Source organism: Pezoporus wallicus, unplaced genomic scaffold (genome assembly GCF_028554395.1).
Source record: "Pezoporus wallicus isolate ANWC-B61680 ecotype Strahan unplaced genomic scaffold, APGP_CSIRO_Pwel_v1 contig_14703, whole genome shotgun sequence".
Classification (NCBI taxonomy): Eukaryota; Metazoa; Chordata; class Aves; order Psittaciformes; family Psittacidae; genus Pezoporus; species Pezoporus wallicus.
The window spans coordinates 917,309-934,823 of NW_026635616.1; the positions used below are offsets into that span (position 1 = coordinate 917,309).

A 17,515-nucleotide genomic window follows, 5' to 3' on the forward strand; every position below is an offset into this window, starting at 1 on the left:
AACTCATCAGAAAAACAAGAATTCAAATACCAATAAGAGAGACTTACTCTCTTCAGGTACACCTAACAGATTATGAATGCTCAGATTACTGATGTCAAGGCTAGCAGTTTACCTGTGAACTCTGAGGCAATAGTCCTTTTTCTATCTATTATCACTTCATTGATGTGACTTAACAAAGCATTAACAATTTCAAACTAATACTCCAAATTTTCAAGTACTCCCTCCTAGTCTGAGCCTCATTTACTCTCCATCCCCATTGCATCTTATTACAGCAGAGGCAAGATCACCTAGGCCTGCTTTGCACTCCAAACTCTGGCTCAACAAGACTGTTCTGAGAAGCAGCAGATCATTCCTTTTCCACCCATTCCTTTCCACCCACTGCCACACTCCTCAGCTGCTCTGTGCTCATGTGGCCTGTTTGCAAAAGCCATGCAGTGAGCACAAAGGAAGCCTTGTACACTCTGCATTTACACTACCCTGGGTAGTGTTTTCTGTCGCTAGCACAAATCCTACTGTCCTCTGTATCATTGGACTGCTGGTATTAAGCAAATTAACCCCACAGTGGAGGGCCCTATGGAATAAAGAACTGATGAGCAAGATGAATGTATTGCAACTCAGTGTTTACTTACAAGTAAATGGAATTGACTATTTTTCTTTAAGAGTACATTTAGAGAGATACTCATTCCTGGAGTGGGAGTACAGACATAGAGCCAGCAAAGAAACACAGACAGAAGCAGAACAAAACCAAACAGAACAGGTAGATAAGAAAAGGGAAATTTTACATAAATTCAGCAACAGGGACAGTTAAACTTCTCCTGTTCTACTAGAAAGTAAACTAAGCACATCTAGAACTGTTCTGAGCTACAAGTTGTTCACAGTATGTGGAACTCATATATTGTGATCATGGTTAACAGTTGTCAGTTAGAAAATTACACTAGTTAATAAATGTCATGAGAATTCTACTAAAATGGAATTGATAAATTCTCCAGAATCAAGAGCAATGTATCAAGACTAATGTTTAAGACTGATGATAAAAGATGCCATGTTCTAAGTAATACACAAATTGAGGCACTGCAAAGTCTCTTTGAGTGTATTTTAGTCACAATCCTATTGCAATGTTCAGTGTAGACAGACTGCTGTATTGAGTATCACATACACCAGCCCTAGGTGGCACACATTGCAGAGTTTTTCTACTGTAGATCAATATTAACAATGTTTCCTCCATGCTCTATAGTCTCATTAATGAAACAAAGGCTGTATCAAAGTCAAGCCAAAGCTCTGGAGCACTGGCTCCCAATCCTATTTTATTTTACTACATAGTGCCATGGGTTTCATGCAATTGGCCATGCTTACATAACTTTTTCTTACCTTAGTTTTTAGGAGTTCTTCTAATGTTTGTTTAGCTTCTTTAAGGGAATTATTCAGCTCTTCTTTATTTGACTTCAAATGCTCTATTTCCAATTTTTGAGAGCTGATAAAGTGCTCCAGTGAATTCATCCTATCTTGACAGGCCTCAATTTCAGCTTCATTCTAGAGAAAGGAAATGTGCCTAATTACTATGATACCAAAAAGGACCCCGACTTGAAACTTAAAGATGTGCTTAGGAGCATATCACAGCCCACAGGAATTCCACAGCGAATCTGCTCAGTGTGTTTTGAGGAGTTTAAAACTGAAAGAACAATTTGTCTCCAGTATATATTTTGAATACCAGAATCTTGCCTTTAAGAAGTCTGCCATTAGAAAGCCCTTGTATTTTAGTAAAAGTTGGTTTTAAATTTACTTTATATTCACAAGAAGGAGAACTATTAAGAAATAGTCATAGTAAATTGCTTGCCTGTGTCCTACTGGCCTCAAGTAGATAGTTATAGACAGATACTTCAGCAGAAAAGATGAAGTGTCTTTGTGCACAGCACGGCTGACAAACTCATTTCCAACAAATATGCCCTTATATCCTGAAGGGGTTAATCTTTCTTCCCCTTTCCTATTAAAACAACCATTTCCTGGACTAAAACATGCTGTTGCTTTATAGACAAATTCCATATACACTTACACAGAGTCCTGAGGTAAATTCACCTTTCACTGCTTGCTATACGGATAAAGGTTAATTCAACCTTTACTGAGTTCCAAGGTAAGTATATTTAGTTTGGCAATACTGTTAGAAATACTGTTCTTTTGTAATAGATCAGCAAAATTTTGTAAAGTACATAGAATTAAAAACTCACAGCACCATTCTTCCCATTTTCTGATTTACCTTTCGGTTTGCTTCCATCAGAGCATCCTGATGTTCCTTCTCTGCTTGAAGTAATCTGGTTTTGTATTCTGATATTTCTCTCTTCATTTCACTTTCTTTTTCTTGCAGTTCTTTCTGGACCGTGCCCAATCTCTTAGTCAGCTCATTTTTTTCTGACACAGTTTGATGCAGCTGAATCTGTAAACAGTAATAGCACATCCTTTAGTGTTTAGAATTTCCTCAATGGAGAAAGAGTTGACCCATTAAACTATTTCACTTTACATCTGAAACATCTCTGAATTCCCAAAACCAACCTGGTAAAGAAAAAAGTATTTAATAGTGGCTAAACACACTGATTAAAGAAGGAAACATCTGAATGCAAAAGGCAAAACAGAAGGCAAAGGAGGGTCTTCTAGAAAGAAATGTTATGATCTGCAGGGCATGGCCAGAGCATGTTTGCCAACACTTAAACAAGCAGCAGTGCCAAAATTAAAGCTTAACCTCTCTAAACACTGGTCCCTCTGAGAGCGACTTGGGAGGTTAAGGGTCACTTTTCTCACCCTCTTTTAAGATAACAAAACTTTCTAAGCATTTTCATTTTGACCCACTTTTAGAACTGTACTCTTTGGAGCAGTTGGCCTGTATTTCCATACACATTTTCTGAAAGCTGCTGACATTTCCTTTCTTTTCCCACCCAAATTCCTTAACACAACAACAGAATCAAGCCTCATTATAATACTTTATAAATACTGTTAATAGGTCAGAAGACCATTTAAGCTGATTTAAACACAAAATATTGTTCATAAATGCTGTCTCAGAAGAGACCATTTAAGATTCAGAAGCAAGAACTTCTGATACTATACATTAGCACAGCTCCCTTGACCAACCTCCACACATTTACAGTACTTGAGCATCTAGCCTTGAACTCAGAAATACTACACATGGAGTAACTAACTTTGCTCTTTTCTGAATGTTCTTGAATAAGTTGTATTTCTTCAGCAAGCTTGTCTCTTTCTGTGGTAAATTCTTCCTGTAGTTGGGAAATCTTCTGTTCAGCATCACTTAGCTTGACTCGCAGCTCACTATGATTTCCCATCAGTTCATTTACCTGAAATGAAATTTTTCACAGTAATTTTTAATGACATGTGTCATGACCTCCAAATAAGCTCCTTATATACAGCAAAGCAGATTTTAAGATGAGTTATTTTATTCCCATAGCTGCCGTACCTCCAAGCAGCAGTCACAACAGCCTAATGCTGCTTTCACACGTTAAGTGCCCAACTGTTGTTTCGCTTTCCTTTGAGCTCCCAAAGTACTTTTTCTTGATATAAAAGCTCACTTATCCAATGCTAATTTGTTTTTTTTTTTTCCTCTTTATCTTCTAAAGGAAAGAGGAAACTACCCTGCATTATTTGATTACTTAAACTTCTATGCCTCCTTTCAAGCAACTTTCCCATTCACCCTACCCAAAACAATATCACGCTTTCCAGCTCTGTAACTTCAATGCAAACTCAGGATTCCATTGAAAGCATTTCAAAAATAGGATGCTTACTGTAAAAGTTAGTTATTATAAGGTATAATTTATTAAGGAAGTGCTAATCCCAGAGGACACTTTATCCTCACCCCTCAAAAGGGAGCTCTGTGCTAAAGGAAGCGGTATTACCTTTTCACGCAAAGTGCTCTTTTCACAACGAGTAGATTCCAGTTCTTTCTCAAGGTTCTTATAGGACACTTTTAGAATGTCCAGGATAGCCGGAAAGGTTTCATTCTCAGGAACATGTTGCTCCTTCAATTTCAACTCAGCAACCAAATTCAGCAGCCTCTCTTTTTCCTGTTGCCAGTGTGCGTGCTCGGGGTGCATATGTGTCAGCTGTAAAGACAGCTCCTCTCTTTCTTTCACCTCCTTTTCGAGATCACTGTTTTCCTGCACCTTTTCACTGAGCTTTTGCTTACAGAGCGTTAATTCTTGAACAAGTTCTTCCCTCATTTGATCCAATCTGATATTTTCATGTTTTAATTCCTGACATTCCTGTGACAGCATTGTTTTATCTTGCTCAAGATGAGCCACCTGGTTAATCAAGACTTGCTCTTTCGCTCTAGCATCTCCTTCCTCCTCTGATTTCTCACTCATCTCTTTGAGCTCAGATTTCAGCAATGCCATAGCATTTTCAAACTCTTCCTTGACTTGCAGCTTTTCTTCCTCCTTTTCTTCTAACAGTTTTGCTGTAGTCAATTTCTCAGCCTCTAGTTCAAGGATTCTTTCTTGCTTTTCTTTTAAATCTTTAGCCAAACATTCTTTTTGTGAGGTGAGGACTTCAATTTGTACGTTCAAACATTTCAGCTTTTCAGTCATCTCTTCCATCTCCACTGTTACTGTTTCTGCCTCTGCTTTTGCAGTCTCCAACTGAATAATTGCATCTTCTAGATTTTTCTCTGACATCTCCAGTTCCCTTTCAAGCCTCTCAGTTTTATCTAGAAGACAGTCAGCTTTCCGTTCACTCTCTTTCAGCTTTTGAGCAATGTGGAGCTTTTTCTTCTCATCCAATTCAATTTTGACTTTCAGCTTCTCAATTCCGTGTCTCATTTGGTCTACTTCTTTCTGTGCTGAGCCGAGTCTAGCAGCCAGTTCACCTTTCTCCATTAACAAGCCTTCCAAAGATCTGGAAAACTTTGAATTTTCCATTTCTGATGAACTTAATTTACTCCGCGTTATTTCCAGCTCTCTTACAATCAGCTCTTTCTCCTTCTTCAAATCCGCTGCTTCATTTTGGAGTTTTTCCTTTTCTAAGGTGAAAGACACGACATCATTTTCCAAACTTTGCAGCTTCTGCAGAAGATGCTCTTTTTCATTTGATAACTGATTTATGTCAGATTTTGCAGTCTCAAGCAGATTTGTTTGTGTCCTCACTTCACCCTCTAACCTTCTAATGAATTCATCAGAATCCACCTTGGCTGACTCCAGCTCTTTTAATTTCTCTTGTAGCTTCTGGCACTTCTGATCCAGTTCCTTTTTATTTTCAGTCAAAATACTCAGTTCTTGGTTAATGTGGTTTCTCTCAGCTGTGACTGAACCAAGTTGCTCTTGGAAGCTAGGAACAGTTTCCAGGTTAACTTCTGTCTCCTTTTCTAATTGCTGACATTTTGCCTGAAGCATTTCAGTATCATGCTCTGTGAATAAGATATGGTTCTTAATATTACCTTGCTCAGATTTAGGACTCCTCTGTTCGTTTTCAGCTGCAAGAAATTGGTCAGGACAATCTCTCTTGGTCATTTCTACATCATCCAATGTGTCTGCTGTATTAGGGAATCTAACCTTGTATACCTCAAGCTCAGAATTTATGTTCTCAGGTTCGTTTTCTGCTGTAAGAGAGACTTGCTGGTTATTGACAGAAACTGATTCCAGTATTTCCTTTATGCCACAGTTTTCTCCCTTGACAACTACAGCAGCTTCTTCCAGTTCTGCAAAAGCTGAACTCTTTGGAGCTAATTGTGGATTCTGAAAGTTCAGCTCCGAGTTTAATTGCTCAACTTTCATTAGTAAATCAACATGTTTATGGCTTTCTTCCATCTTATAGATCCGCTTCAAGTTTTCAGCAGTCTGTTGTTTTGCCTCCTCCCGAAGCATTTCAGTGCTTATTTGATTTTCAGAGAAATACCCTGCACTCAAACACATCCTATTATTGGAAACTGATAATGCACTGGCATGGTCTGAAGGGCTAGTTATTTTTCCTGACATATTTCTACCCTCATGTTCTCCAGAAATCTCAGTGTAATTTTCCATTAGTCTTGCTTCAGTGGTCTCAGTTGCATTTTCACACACAGAGGGACCTCCTACAGCCATTTTCTCAATGGGGATTAGTTTACACCTTTTGTTTTTCAGCGCTGAGTTTTCAGTAGGCACTCCCGATCGATAAGGAGTACTGGTTTCTTGGTCAGTCATCTGCAAGGGTAAGAATGAACCCATTAAAAAAGTAAAAAGGAAAAGAAAACACATTAAGAATAAAAGAAGGTGAGCTTTAAAAGTTTTCTTAAACTAGTAAATACTACAATAAATAAATAGCATCCTCTACTTCAGAATCTGCTTTCTTATGGAAAGAGTTTACACTTGTTTCTACACCCATACAACTTTGGTCAAAAGGTTTTAAAGATATCGAGTGAGAACTTTCAGCCAAATTTACTGAAAGACTAAGTGCAAAGACATCACACACCTCCATAGTTTGGGAAAACAAAGTGAAAAATTATGAGCATTGCTAATGGGGGAAAGTTTTACTGCTTACCTTCCATTAGACGCCAGAGAATCTTCAAGGAATACAAGCCCAAATCCTAAAAAAACCCAAATCTCTTTTCCAAATTACTACTGTGTCAGAGCTGGGCTTACATTTGGTGCCACCTGATGCTCTCATTGGAAGCAATAAGAATGAGTAACTTCAAAACTTGAGAACTCCAAAAAAGAACTAGGTCTGAAAGCAGCACCTGAATGATCTGTACTGAGGGCTTCATCATTAAAAAGCTTCAGCTAGGTGTGGTAAGGAGCAGTATTTCTTTCTTCCAAGTGTCTCTGTATCCATCCCCAGAGACAATGAAGGCCAGGCTGGATGTGGTTCCCGGCAACTAGAAGATGCTTCTGCTCATAGCAGGGGTGTTGGACTAGATGACCTTTGAAGGTCCCTTCCAACCCAAACTATTCTATGATTCTATGATCAGTGTGGATGCACTATGTGAATTGCAAGCAACACATAGAAGATTTTCTCCTCTGCAAGGAGCAGGTGCTCAGTGTTGCACAGCTGACCAAAATGTAGAGCTTCAGGATGCTCTGACTGGGAGAACAGTGTTAAACTTCCCTTTTGATGTGGCACTGGAGGCCACTTGCACAGGACTTATTGGTCAAAAATGGAATTCTCAAAAGCAGAAAATACACCTCTTAAAATTATTTTTAAGGGGAATTAGTCTAATACACTGTCTACAAGAATTAAACTGGTTTTCTTCCATTCGGAGTGAAGTTTTGATTCTGCCAGTCCTTACAAGCAGCAGCAGACACATACAGTGCATGCACGCCCACTTAACACACAGGATCCACACTGAAAACAACCCACACCTGAGAAAAAAGAAGAAAGTAGTTCTAAGTATTACACAGTTCTAACAGACTCAACTTGTTGGTTTTGCCATTGCTATTTCTCATAATCCCTGGGACGCATAGAACCTCAAGGGATGGATAACTTTTCTGCTTTCCTTAAACAACAGTACCACTTCGGTGGGAAATTTATACACATTCAATTTCAAGAGTTGAATTTGGCTTAGCATCAACAGTTTCACATAAAACTGATTTGCATGACAATGACTTATAGCTACTTACATTTACAATATCTGCACATAGCAGTGAATGAGAACTTAAATCAAGGACTCGGAGTTGAAGTCTTGCTGCTTCCAGCTCCAAAGATAGATTCTCAGTTTGTTCTCTTTCTGCTGCCAGTTTGCCCTCCATCTCCATAGTCACATTATTCAGTTTCTGCTGCCATTCTTCTCTGTCAGATAGATTTTGCTGTTTGAGATGATCTACTTCTTTTCTTTCAGAAAGAATAACATTTTTCAGCTCTTGTATTTCCTCGTTTTTCATATTCTCTTGGATGCGAAATTGGTCTTCAAACACCTTGATGGCTTTATTGTATGTCTGACACAGCATCTGAAGCTCTTCAATTTTACTCTCAAGGTTAGATTTCCCAGGAGTAATGCTCCTGGGCATTACAGAGTCCGACTTGTGATCATTGCAACAATTTTCAACCAAAGCTTTTGTTGCATCTTCTGGAATTATTTCTGCAGAACTGTCTGGCTGATTCATTTCCTCCATCCATTTACATCTACCCCTGTTACAAGAATCAATCACCTCACTCACTTCTGTAAAACAGGGACTTTGCAAGGGATCTGGGGAACAAACTGTGGACTTAGTTTCATCCGAGTGAGGCAGCGTATCACTTTGGCTGGAAGACAGTGGCCCTCTCACAGAAGCTTTATGTGCATTGCTCGTACTTGTTGACAGTGCAGAATTTTCTGCCTTTAGCATTTCAATACAAGACTGTAGCTCAGATATCTTTGAGCTCATACTGCAATGTTGTTCATATAATTTTATATGTTCATTCTGGAAGGACAAAAGCTTCTCTCTCACTTCAGCAAAGTGTATTTTAACTTCTTTGCTGGACAACTTCAAATCTTCGTAGTCTGAGCTGGATCCAGTACTGCATTCTTTAAGTGTGAAGGACATTTCCTTATTACCAGAATATATTCTCAAATCACTGCTATCACTTTGATCCATAAATTCATCAGGAAAAACAGCTTCCTCTGCTTTTAAATTTCTATCTGCATTCATTATATTCTCTCTCTCCTCTGCCACTTTATCAGTACCTGTACTGCCATTGTTTTTTGAGTCTTCAAATCCAGAGGCTAAAGCATTGTTCTCAGCCTGCAGGCTATCACACATTTTCTCAAGCTTGCTCAGGTTGTTCAGCGTTACCTGCAATGAGGATGCCAGCAAGAATGATGAAAAACTTTCCTCCATTCCTCTTTTGCCACAGTTCTGAGAAACACCATCATAATTATACTCCAGTGAGTGACCATCGTCATCTGACGCTTTCAGTTCTTTAACTGACAGCAGTTCTTGCAGCCTCTCTTTCTCTCTCATGCTTTTCTCAAGTTCTACTTCTACACCTTTTAAAGCGGTCTCCAGCTGCATCACTTCTAACTTGTAGTTCTCTAGAGAGAGTTCTCTGTCCTCAAAATCCATCTGAAGAAGCTCAAGTTTAACTTGGTATTTATTCAACTCAATGTCTTTTTCTTCTATGGATTTCCTCAACTGTTCTGAATGGAGTCTCTCTTCACACCCAACATCACACATTAGAGGTTTACTTTTCATTTCCAGTTTCTTCCCCAATTGCTCCTTGTCTTGAAATAAGATATCACTTTCCTCTTGCGTTATATTTGGTGCTGCCCTTATGTTTAACATTTCCTGTCTTAAACATTCAAGCTCTGTCAAAGGCACATTTTGGGTACTGGAAAATTCTGACTGTAGTTGCTGAAGTTGTTGAACCAAATCCTTTTTTATTTCTTCTGAGGCTATTAGTTTCTGTAAGATATCTTTATTCTCACTAAAGAACTGTTTCTCTTGTTCTAATTTTGCTTTCTTTTCCTCAGATTCAGTTGCGTGCTCTTTGAGAATGCTCTTCAGATTTGCATTTTCTTCTTCCATCGATTTATGCTTTGCTTGCAAAGCTTCAAGCTCCGATTTGATTTCTTCAGTTCTTGATTCAATATGTTCTCTTTCTTCTTTGTGTTTTCTGGACAGTTCAGAAATTACTTCTTCTCTTTCCTTTAAACTATCAGAAAGATGTTTATTTGCTCCCAGTAAAGTTACTTGTCCTTGCTCTAAAGTTCTGCTTAAATCCCTAAGGCTTGCATTTTCTTCGGTAAGTTCCTCAATTGTTTTGCTATACGAACAAATCATTGAAGACATGTCCTTCTTCTCTGAATCCCACGTTCCAGACAGAAGCTTCAGCTGTCTTACTGAATCCTCAAGCAATTTATGATTGACTTTCAAATCCTGAAGCTCAGCTTGTCTTTTCTCTAATCTTTCATTCAGAGTTTGCAGTTGCATGTCTTTTTCCTCAACTAATTTCTGATGTACTGAAATATCTGCTTGCAAGTTACTAATGTGCTGTTTAGTTTCTGTCACGAAGCTTTCATGCATCTGCTCTACACTAAGTAATCTTGCTTCTGTTTCACCCTTTATTTGCAGCAAGTCTTCATACTGCTGGCGCTGATTTGCGTTCAGCTGCTTTTGACCCACTAAGGAGATCTCAAGAGACGAGATCTGATCTTGTAAAATGGCCAGATCCTTAGTTTGTTCTAGTTCTAGAAGAGCTCTTGCACATCCATGATTGTCAGCAATGGAGTTACTTGCTGCGAGTTGTGTGTTATCTAAACCAGTTTTATCCTGGCCACTTTTCAAATCAACTTCTCCATCTTCTGTCATTTTGAAAGCATCTTTTGCTTTTACAAGATGACAGATTTTTTCATATTCACTGAGCAGCTCTTGATAACATTGCTCCTTTTGCAGTCCTTCACTTGCTGCTAACTGCAACTTTTCTTCTACTTCGTCAACTTGGTTGGTAAGCTGCAGTATTTTACAGGTCATGTTTTCCACTTCTTTACAGTGCTTTTTGTCAGAACATTCTGCTTTCCACTGAACTTCAGCAAAAGCTTTTTTTTGTTCCTCTAATTCTGCACTTTTACATTCCAGCATGTCTCTAAGTTCTCTAATCTCTGTGCTCTTCCTGTCATTTTCAGTTTGCATCATGCTGAGTTTCTGACTATGCTCATGAGTTTTGATCTGCTGACTCTGAAGGGACCTCTCCAAGTCATTAATATGGGTCAGCAAACCGTCCTTTTCAGATTTCAGTTTATTTATATGGTGATCACCTTCACTTTTCCATTGGGAAAAAGCAGTGGCCTCTTTTTGCAGTTCTTCACATTCTCTCTGCTTGAGTCCAAGGAGCCTCTGCAAAGCTTCCAATTCTTCCCCCATTTTACATATTTCATAGTTTTGTTCTTTAATATGATTCTCTTTTTCCTTGAGCAGGTCTTGGGTAGAATCTTGTTGCTTTTCCATGTCAGCTAAAGCTACTTGCAGCTTCTCCAGCAAAAGGCAGCTCTCTTGCTTTTTAAATTTCTCTTCTAGTAACTTCAGCTCTGCTTCTTGAATAGAATTCTTATCTGTAAAAGAAAGCACAATCAAATCTTTGCCACTCAATACCGGCAACTCCACTGATCATTTTCTAGGTGAATTATTACTATTCACTTTGACTATTTTCAATTCTCATTTTAGTGGAAGGCATTACTCTGAAACTGCAACACTGGAAAAAGAATTGTTGCTATCACCTTAAACGATCGGGCACTACTCACTCATAGACACCACCAACTTTTCACTCTGCAGTCTGACACAAGCCTGCACTCCAAGCCAGTCAGTCTTTACTTCTCAGGTGTAACTACCTGTTGTTTCTGTCTCACTTCCACCAGATTTTATATAAAGTAGCCCTGCTTTTGGTTTTTTCCTGTCTCTTTTTAGCAGGACAGGTCTCATACCAGTATGTGACCATCTTGTGGGTCAGCCTCATAGTCCACTTCTCCTAAAGGATGTCCAATTCCACAGACATTTCCCAAATTATCATAATTGTTTCCCTGCCTTGACTGGAGCAGACTTGCTCACTTGAAAGGCAATTAAAGTTTGGTCATTTAAGGAGAACAGGATCAAATTCAAAAGCTTCATTTTATAATCTTACATGAAGCTTGACAGACACACAGGTACAAGGGAGATGCATACACACAAGATGGAATCTATCCCCTTGTTTTCAGCCAGATCCAACAGAACAACAAGGTATATTTCAACTCAATTCCTGAAACACTGTGTTCTCAGAAGAAAACACTGCAGGCAAGACTCAACTATTGATAGATATGTAACATTTTTGTACTGTTTTTTCCTAAACTGTGAAACACATAAACCAGAAAACTCCTGTTTTGTAGTTAACTAGATTTTATGAAAATCATTTTGCTCCTAAATTTAGTACACCTTAATTTCCAAATGATGTATCTTTAGGAATTCTATATGTTCACAGACAAAAATTCATTTCCATTTAGGAGAAACTCAGTGTTGGTTAAAAACACTAATCATAAGCCACAGTGGAAACTTTTGTACTTAATTCCTAATGAAGCTTACGGGACTGCAGGAATCATACACCACTAAACAGGCAACAGGAGTTCTGCAGATTTAAATATGTAACTCACTTTTTATCTCTTCCGCAAAACTCTGGCTCTGCTTTAGAGACCGATTGATCGTTTTGAGCTCTTCTTCAAGCTGGTGGATCTCTTGCAATTTTTTTCCAAGTTGACAGTCAAGAAGGCTTTTTTCCTGCTTCACTTCCTAAACCAAACGCAAATAAGACTACATTTCATGTGGATTGTCAAGTAGATCAAAGGATTCAGTTAATTTAAACCAAAAGAAAGATATTCCATTAGGTCTTATTAAGTCTTCGGGCTGCCATGCCTGGGTTCCTAAACACTGCTTGGGAACATAAGCTAAACTAGTCTTAACTAGCTGACAGCATCAGAGGGAGCACCTCCCATGTGAAGACGGGCTCAGAAAGTTGGGGCTGTTCAGCCTGGAGAAGAGAAGCTGCGTGGAGACCTCAGAGCATCTGAGGCGGGCTACAAGGATGCTGAGGGTGGACTCTTCATCAGGGACTGTAGCCATAGGACAAGGGGTGATGGGTTCAAACTGAAACAGGCCAAGTTCAGGTTAGATATGAGGAAAAAGTTCTTTACTGTGAGGGTGCTGAGGCCCTGGCACAGGCTGCCCAGAGATGTGATAAATTCTCCATCCCTGGCAGTGTTCAAGGCCAGGCTGGACAGAGCCTTCAGTGACATGGTCTAGTGTGACGTGTCTCTTCCCATGACAGAAGGGTTGGAACAGGATCATCTTAAGATCCTTTCCAACCCAAATCAGTCTGTAATTCTATGCTGCAGCCACTTTAAGTAGTTAGCATACCCCTTGCTTGCACAGGGCAAACAGATCAAGACAGAACAGGACATACCCTATAGAATCTGAGTTGATGAAGTCGGGCTACTTTCCCAAAGCTACAGAGGAAACAAATCCCTTCAATGGCCTCAAAATTAACAAGAAATATATAGATCATATTTTACCTCATGTCTCACATAGAGACAACTTCTCCTTCCACTGATCATGAGCATGGCAATACTAGAGTGCTCAGTCTTCAAGAAGGTTGTTTTGCCAGTAAGAGTATTTTCTTCCAAATAAACCCAGTTTAAAAACCCCCAAACCACTACACAGACAAAACTATGTAACTCCATTGCATGTAGAAAGCCAAATAAAAGTTTTTCTTAAGGAAACTAATCCTTTTTCTCCAAACTCCTATGCTGTTGGACACCAGATGGCATGGAACTGGCAGGCCCCATTGGAAAGAGGCCATCAATTATTCATCTGTTTACTACTAGCAGATGGGCAGCAATTCAGAGAAGCCAAGCTCAAGAAATGGAAAGGTCTGGATGATTCAAAGCTTGCTGGCATGGCAGGCTTGTTTTTGCAGCCACATACATAAATCACCCTGAGAACATGATTAAAATTGTCACTGTCACCAACAGTTACCTTCCCTTCTACTCATGGCCTTCCCTACCCATAGCTTTTAAAACCCCATAATAATCCAGCCAGAGAAGTTTCAGTGAAGAAACTTCTCGTGATCTTAATTTTTTTGAAGGGCAAATGTCCAAACTTCTCACATTCAAAGTGCCACATGCAGATGCAATACATGAACTAAGCAAGCCTATTCATTAGAAAATCTGGAGAGATCTACAGAAAGAAGACCAAATAATTTTAAGGAACTGAAATGGCTGAAAGGTCCCATTATCTAATATATTTAATTATTTAAAACCCAGGAAGCCATGATTTAATGGGCTAATGTCTGACAGTAACTAAACATTTATACTTCCAAAGCTGTAAGCTTTTTGGTTTCAATCCAGCTATCAATTCTACTTGCACATTGTATTACTCAAGTTAACCATTCTGCCAACCAAAAAGCAAAAACCAAACCAAAGCAAACTCCAGAACCCACGTACAGGTAGTACTATTACTGTGGAGAAAACTGGGGCTGTTCAGCCTGGAGAAGCTGCATGGAGACCTCATAGCAGCCTTCCTGTACCTGAAGGAGGCCTACAAAGATGCTGGAGAGGGACTCTTCATTAGGGACTGTAGCAATAGGAGAAGGGGTGATGGGTTCAAACTTAAACAGAGGAAGTACAGGTTAGATATAAGGAGGAAGCTCTTTACTGTGAGGGTGCTGAGGCACTGGCACAGGGTGCCCAGAGATGTGGTAAATGCTCCATCCCTGGCAGCATTCAAGGGCAGGTTGATGGAGCTTGGAGCAACCTGATCCAGTGGAAGGTGTCCCTGCCCATGGCAGGGGGTTGGAACAGGATGATCTTTAGGTCCTTTCCAACCCAAACCAGTCTGTGATTCTTTGATTTATAAGGCAGACTTACAAGCAGGTTAGGGACTGACTGACCCATTGTTTCAAGAACAGTTATGGGCTGCTTGCACCATCAAAATGGAAACCACATGCTAAGATACCAGAACTGCAAAGCTATATAGATATCATCACTGCAAAGATTAGTAGTCCTTAAACTAACCATATCCTTGGAAGTCTCTCAAGTATATCTGTTTTGCAACATTTTTGGAACGTCAGTCTTATTATACAGTAAGGACTAAACACAGAAGTGGATTAACCAGTGGAAAACAACTGTATTCTCCATTGGGTAGTTAGATGCTTAGCATAAGACAACTTCCCTTTAACAAGGGAAAAGAAATGCCAGTATCTCTCGTTTTCTTTTTCTATAAAGAAAATCTACTGCCAAGAAAGCCTGCAATACCTCAAAACAATTCGGTGTTGTTTTCTGCAGAATATTTACAAGAGGAAGACAAGCCCTGCCCTAAGTGCTGCTGACACGTACCATGCCCTCTCATGTGCAAGACTTTAAGAGAACTGTAGTGTTACTGATGTCTTCAGACATTACAATCTCCCCCAGATTAAGCTTCTTTAGATCCTTATCAGTCATATTCTAATGCAACATCATTGTCTGATCAAGACAAACAAATACAAAGACAAAATCTGATTACATTTACAGCTTTGTAAGATGGACATACTACCGGTAAGTAAAATGAAGCACTCTCAAGAACTTGCAGCAAAAAAAGTTATTTCCATAAATTTGATACTCTCTAACAATGGGATCTGAAAAAACTATATCAAATCTATTCTAATTCCATAATTTCAAAGCCAGAATCCCACAATATCTGATATAAACTAAGGAGAGATGGTGTCCAGAAATGTGTAAATTACATTAAGAATTTGCAGAAGCTTGATGGAGGATTTCTTCCTCTGGGATACGCTGGAAGAACGAAAGTTATCTTCATTAGCCTTACCACTGGAAGGCATTGGTAACTTTTATTTACTAAATAGGTTTCAAGGACCACTCTCTGTTATGGAGGCCAAGAAGCCTGAACAGCCCAGATATGTACCACTGAAGTCTTCTGTCTTCCAAAGCAGGTGACTCAAACCAAACCATTTGCTGGGAATGGTCCCAGGCTCACATGAACTCCCAAATCGTGCCTGGGAATTATAATTGGAAGAGTGCTAATCAGCAGGGCTAAAGCCATGCTAAGTGTTGTTCTAACAATTTGCAGTATAAATAGTCACATTCCAATAGATGGGAATGATCTCAGACATTGTAATCTATCAGTATGAATAAACCCAAAGTTTCACCATGTACTAAAGCTGTACCAGCATTTGTGCTGATCTGACCAAAGCCCATTATTTCACTTTAAATCTGTTCATAGAATTTGGACAGGTATATTTTGGGCAGAAATTATGCCAGATTATTTTATATCTGCTCATGACAAAGAACAAGCGAAGTGTTTAAATAAAACCCACTGTGACACAGATTACACAGGTATTGAGCTCTGTTTTTCACTTCTGATTCTCCAAATCAAGGAGAAAATTTGCATTGAGTGGTCTCTAGTGGCACAACTGTAACAATTTCAAGCGCAGCTGCTCTAATTGCCACAAAAGCAAAGCACTGTAACTGAGAAGGCAAAGGAGACATTAAAGTGAAAAGATACCTGTGTATGTGAATATGAGAGAGCACGGCAGCATCCAAACACTTTTGAATTTATCTTCATTTAGAGGAACTCTGTACAGCAGTGTGTGTGTGCATTTTATAGAATCATAGAATGGTTTTGGTTGCAAAGGACCTTAAGATTATCCAGTTCTAACCCCCTGCAGGGACACCTTCTGCTAGACCATGTCACCCAAGGCTCTGTCCAACCCAGCCTTGAACACTGCCAGGGATGGAGCATTTACCACTTCCCTAGGCAAACTGTTCCATGTCCTCACCACCCTCACTCTTCCTTGTATCTAACCTGAACTTCCCCTGTTTCAGTTTGAACCCATCACCCCATGTCCTATCACTACAGTACCCTGTTGATGACGAGTTCCTGTCTGACATCCTTGTAGGCCCCCTTCAGATACTGGATTCATTGGACTGTGTTTCTTCCAAGAAAAATACATTTATTTCCTTTTAAAGAGGATATAGTAAGGCTCTGTACAAAAATCACTGAGGTCAGCAGTGTGCATCAAAGTAGTTGTTAGTGACTCTAGAGTCCACATTTAAAAATCAGGTAAGTATTGATATATTTTCATTTCAGGATCAAAAGCAAGAATATCTTAAAACAAAACCCTATTTTTGCTAAAAGGTAAGTCCAACATGAACTAAAACCATACAAGCAGCATTACAGCAATGAACCCTAACCACACAGCCACTTCCACACACTGCATTAATCTACATGACACAAGTGAAGACCTCCTTTTTTTGTGTTACAACTAAGATATATTATTAAGATACTCCACAAAAAGTTTTTAAAGATTCCTTATGGAAAAAGCACTACTTGAGTAAATGCTTGACAGTATTAGTGCTTACAAATTGGAACCAGTCCAGAGGAGGCCATGAAGATGATCAGGGGACTGGAGCACCTCCCTTAGGAAGACAGCCTGAAGAGGAGAAGCTGCGTGGAGACCTCAGAGCAGCTTCCAATATCTGAAGGGAGACTACAAGGATGCTGGAGAGGGACTCTTCATCAGGGACTGTAGTGATAGGACAAGGGGTGATGGATTTAAACTGAAACAGGGGAAGTTAAGCTTAGACATAAGGAAGAAGTTCTTTACTGCAAGAGTGTTGAGGCCATGGGACAGGTTGCCCAAGGAAGTGTTAATTGCTCCATCCCTGGCACTGTGCAAGGCCAGGCTGGACAGAGCCTTGGGCAACATGATCTAGTGCACAGTGCCCCTTCCCATGGCAGGAGGGTTGGAACTGGATGATCTTAAGGTCCTTTCCAACCCAAACCATTCCATGACTCTATGATTTATGGTATTAATACTGTCAACTGCTCCTCTGCATTGCTTACCTCAAAGCTTCTTGTCAAATCAGTTTCCTTAGTCTGGGCTGCTAACAAAGCCTGCTCTGCTCTGCACAGCTTCTGGGTGAGATCACTAGTGTTAAATTCCAAGTGTTGTTTTACTGCCGTTACCTGCAAGAATGTTGAAAATCAACATTGTGTTCAGAAGCAGAAATAAAACTTTTCGTAAACTCACCTTCTTGAACTCCAACATTCTATTACAA

The 17,515-nt window shown here is 39.5% G+C and overlaps 1 protein-coding gene across 3 annotated transcripts in view; it reads right to left on the reverse strand.

The window, feature by feature from the left end:
• CENPF (centromere protein F) overlaps positions 1-17,515 on the reverse strand; it is a 41,247-nt gene that overhangs the window by 6,953 nt on the left and 16,779 nt on the right. For all 3 annotated transcript variants that reach the window (XM_057397037.1, XM_057397036.1, XM_057397038.1), the window contains 7 exons: positions 17,301-17,423; positions 12,059-12,194; positions 7,584-10,990; positions 3,894-6,170; positions 3,186-3,338; positions 2,252-2,428; positions 1,369-1,530 (listed from right to left, as the gene is read on the reverse strand). In XM_057397037.1, coding sequence (XP_057253020.1) covers positions 1,369-1,530; positions 2,252-2,428; positions 3,186-3,338; positions 3,894-6,170; positions 7,584-10,990; positions 12,059-12,194; positions 17,301-17,423 — 6,435 coding nt within the window. The remainder of the gene's footprint in view (positions 1-1,368; positions 1,531-2,251; positions 2,429-3,185; positions 3,339-3,893; positions 6,171-7,583; positions 10,991-12,058; positions 12,195-17,300; positions 17,424-17,515) is intronic.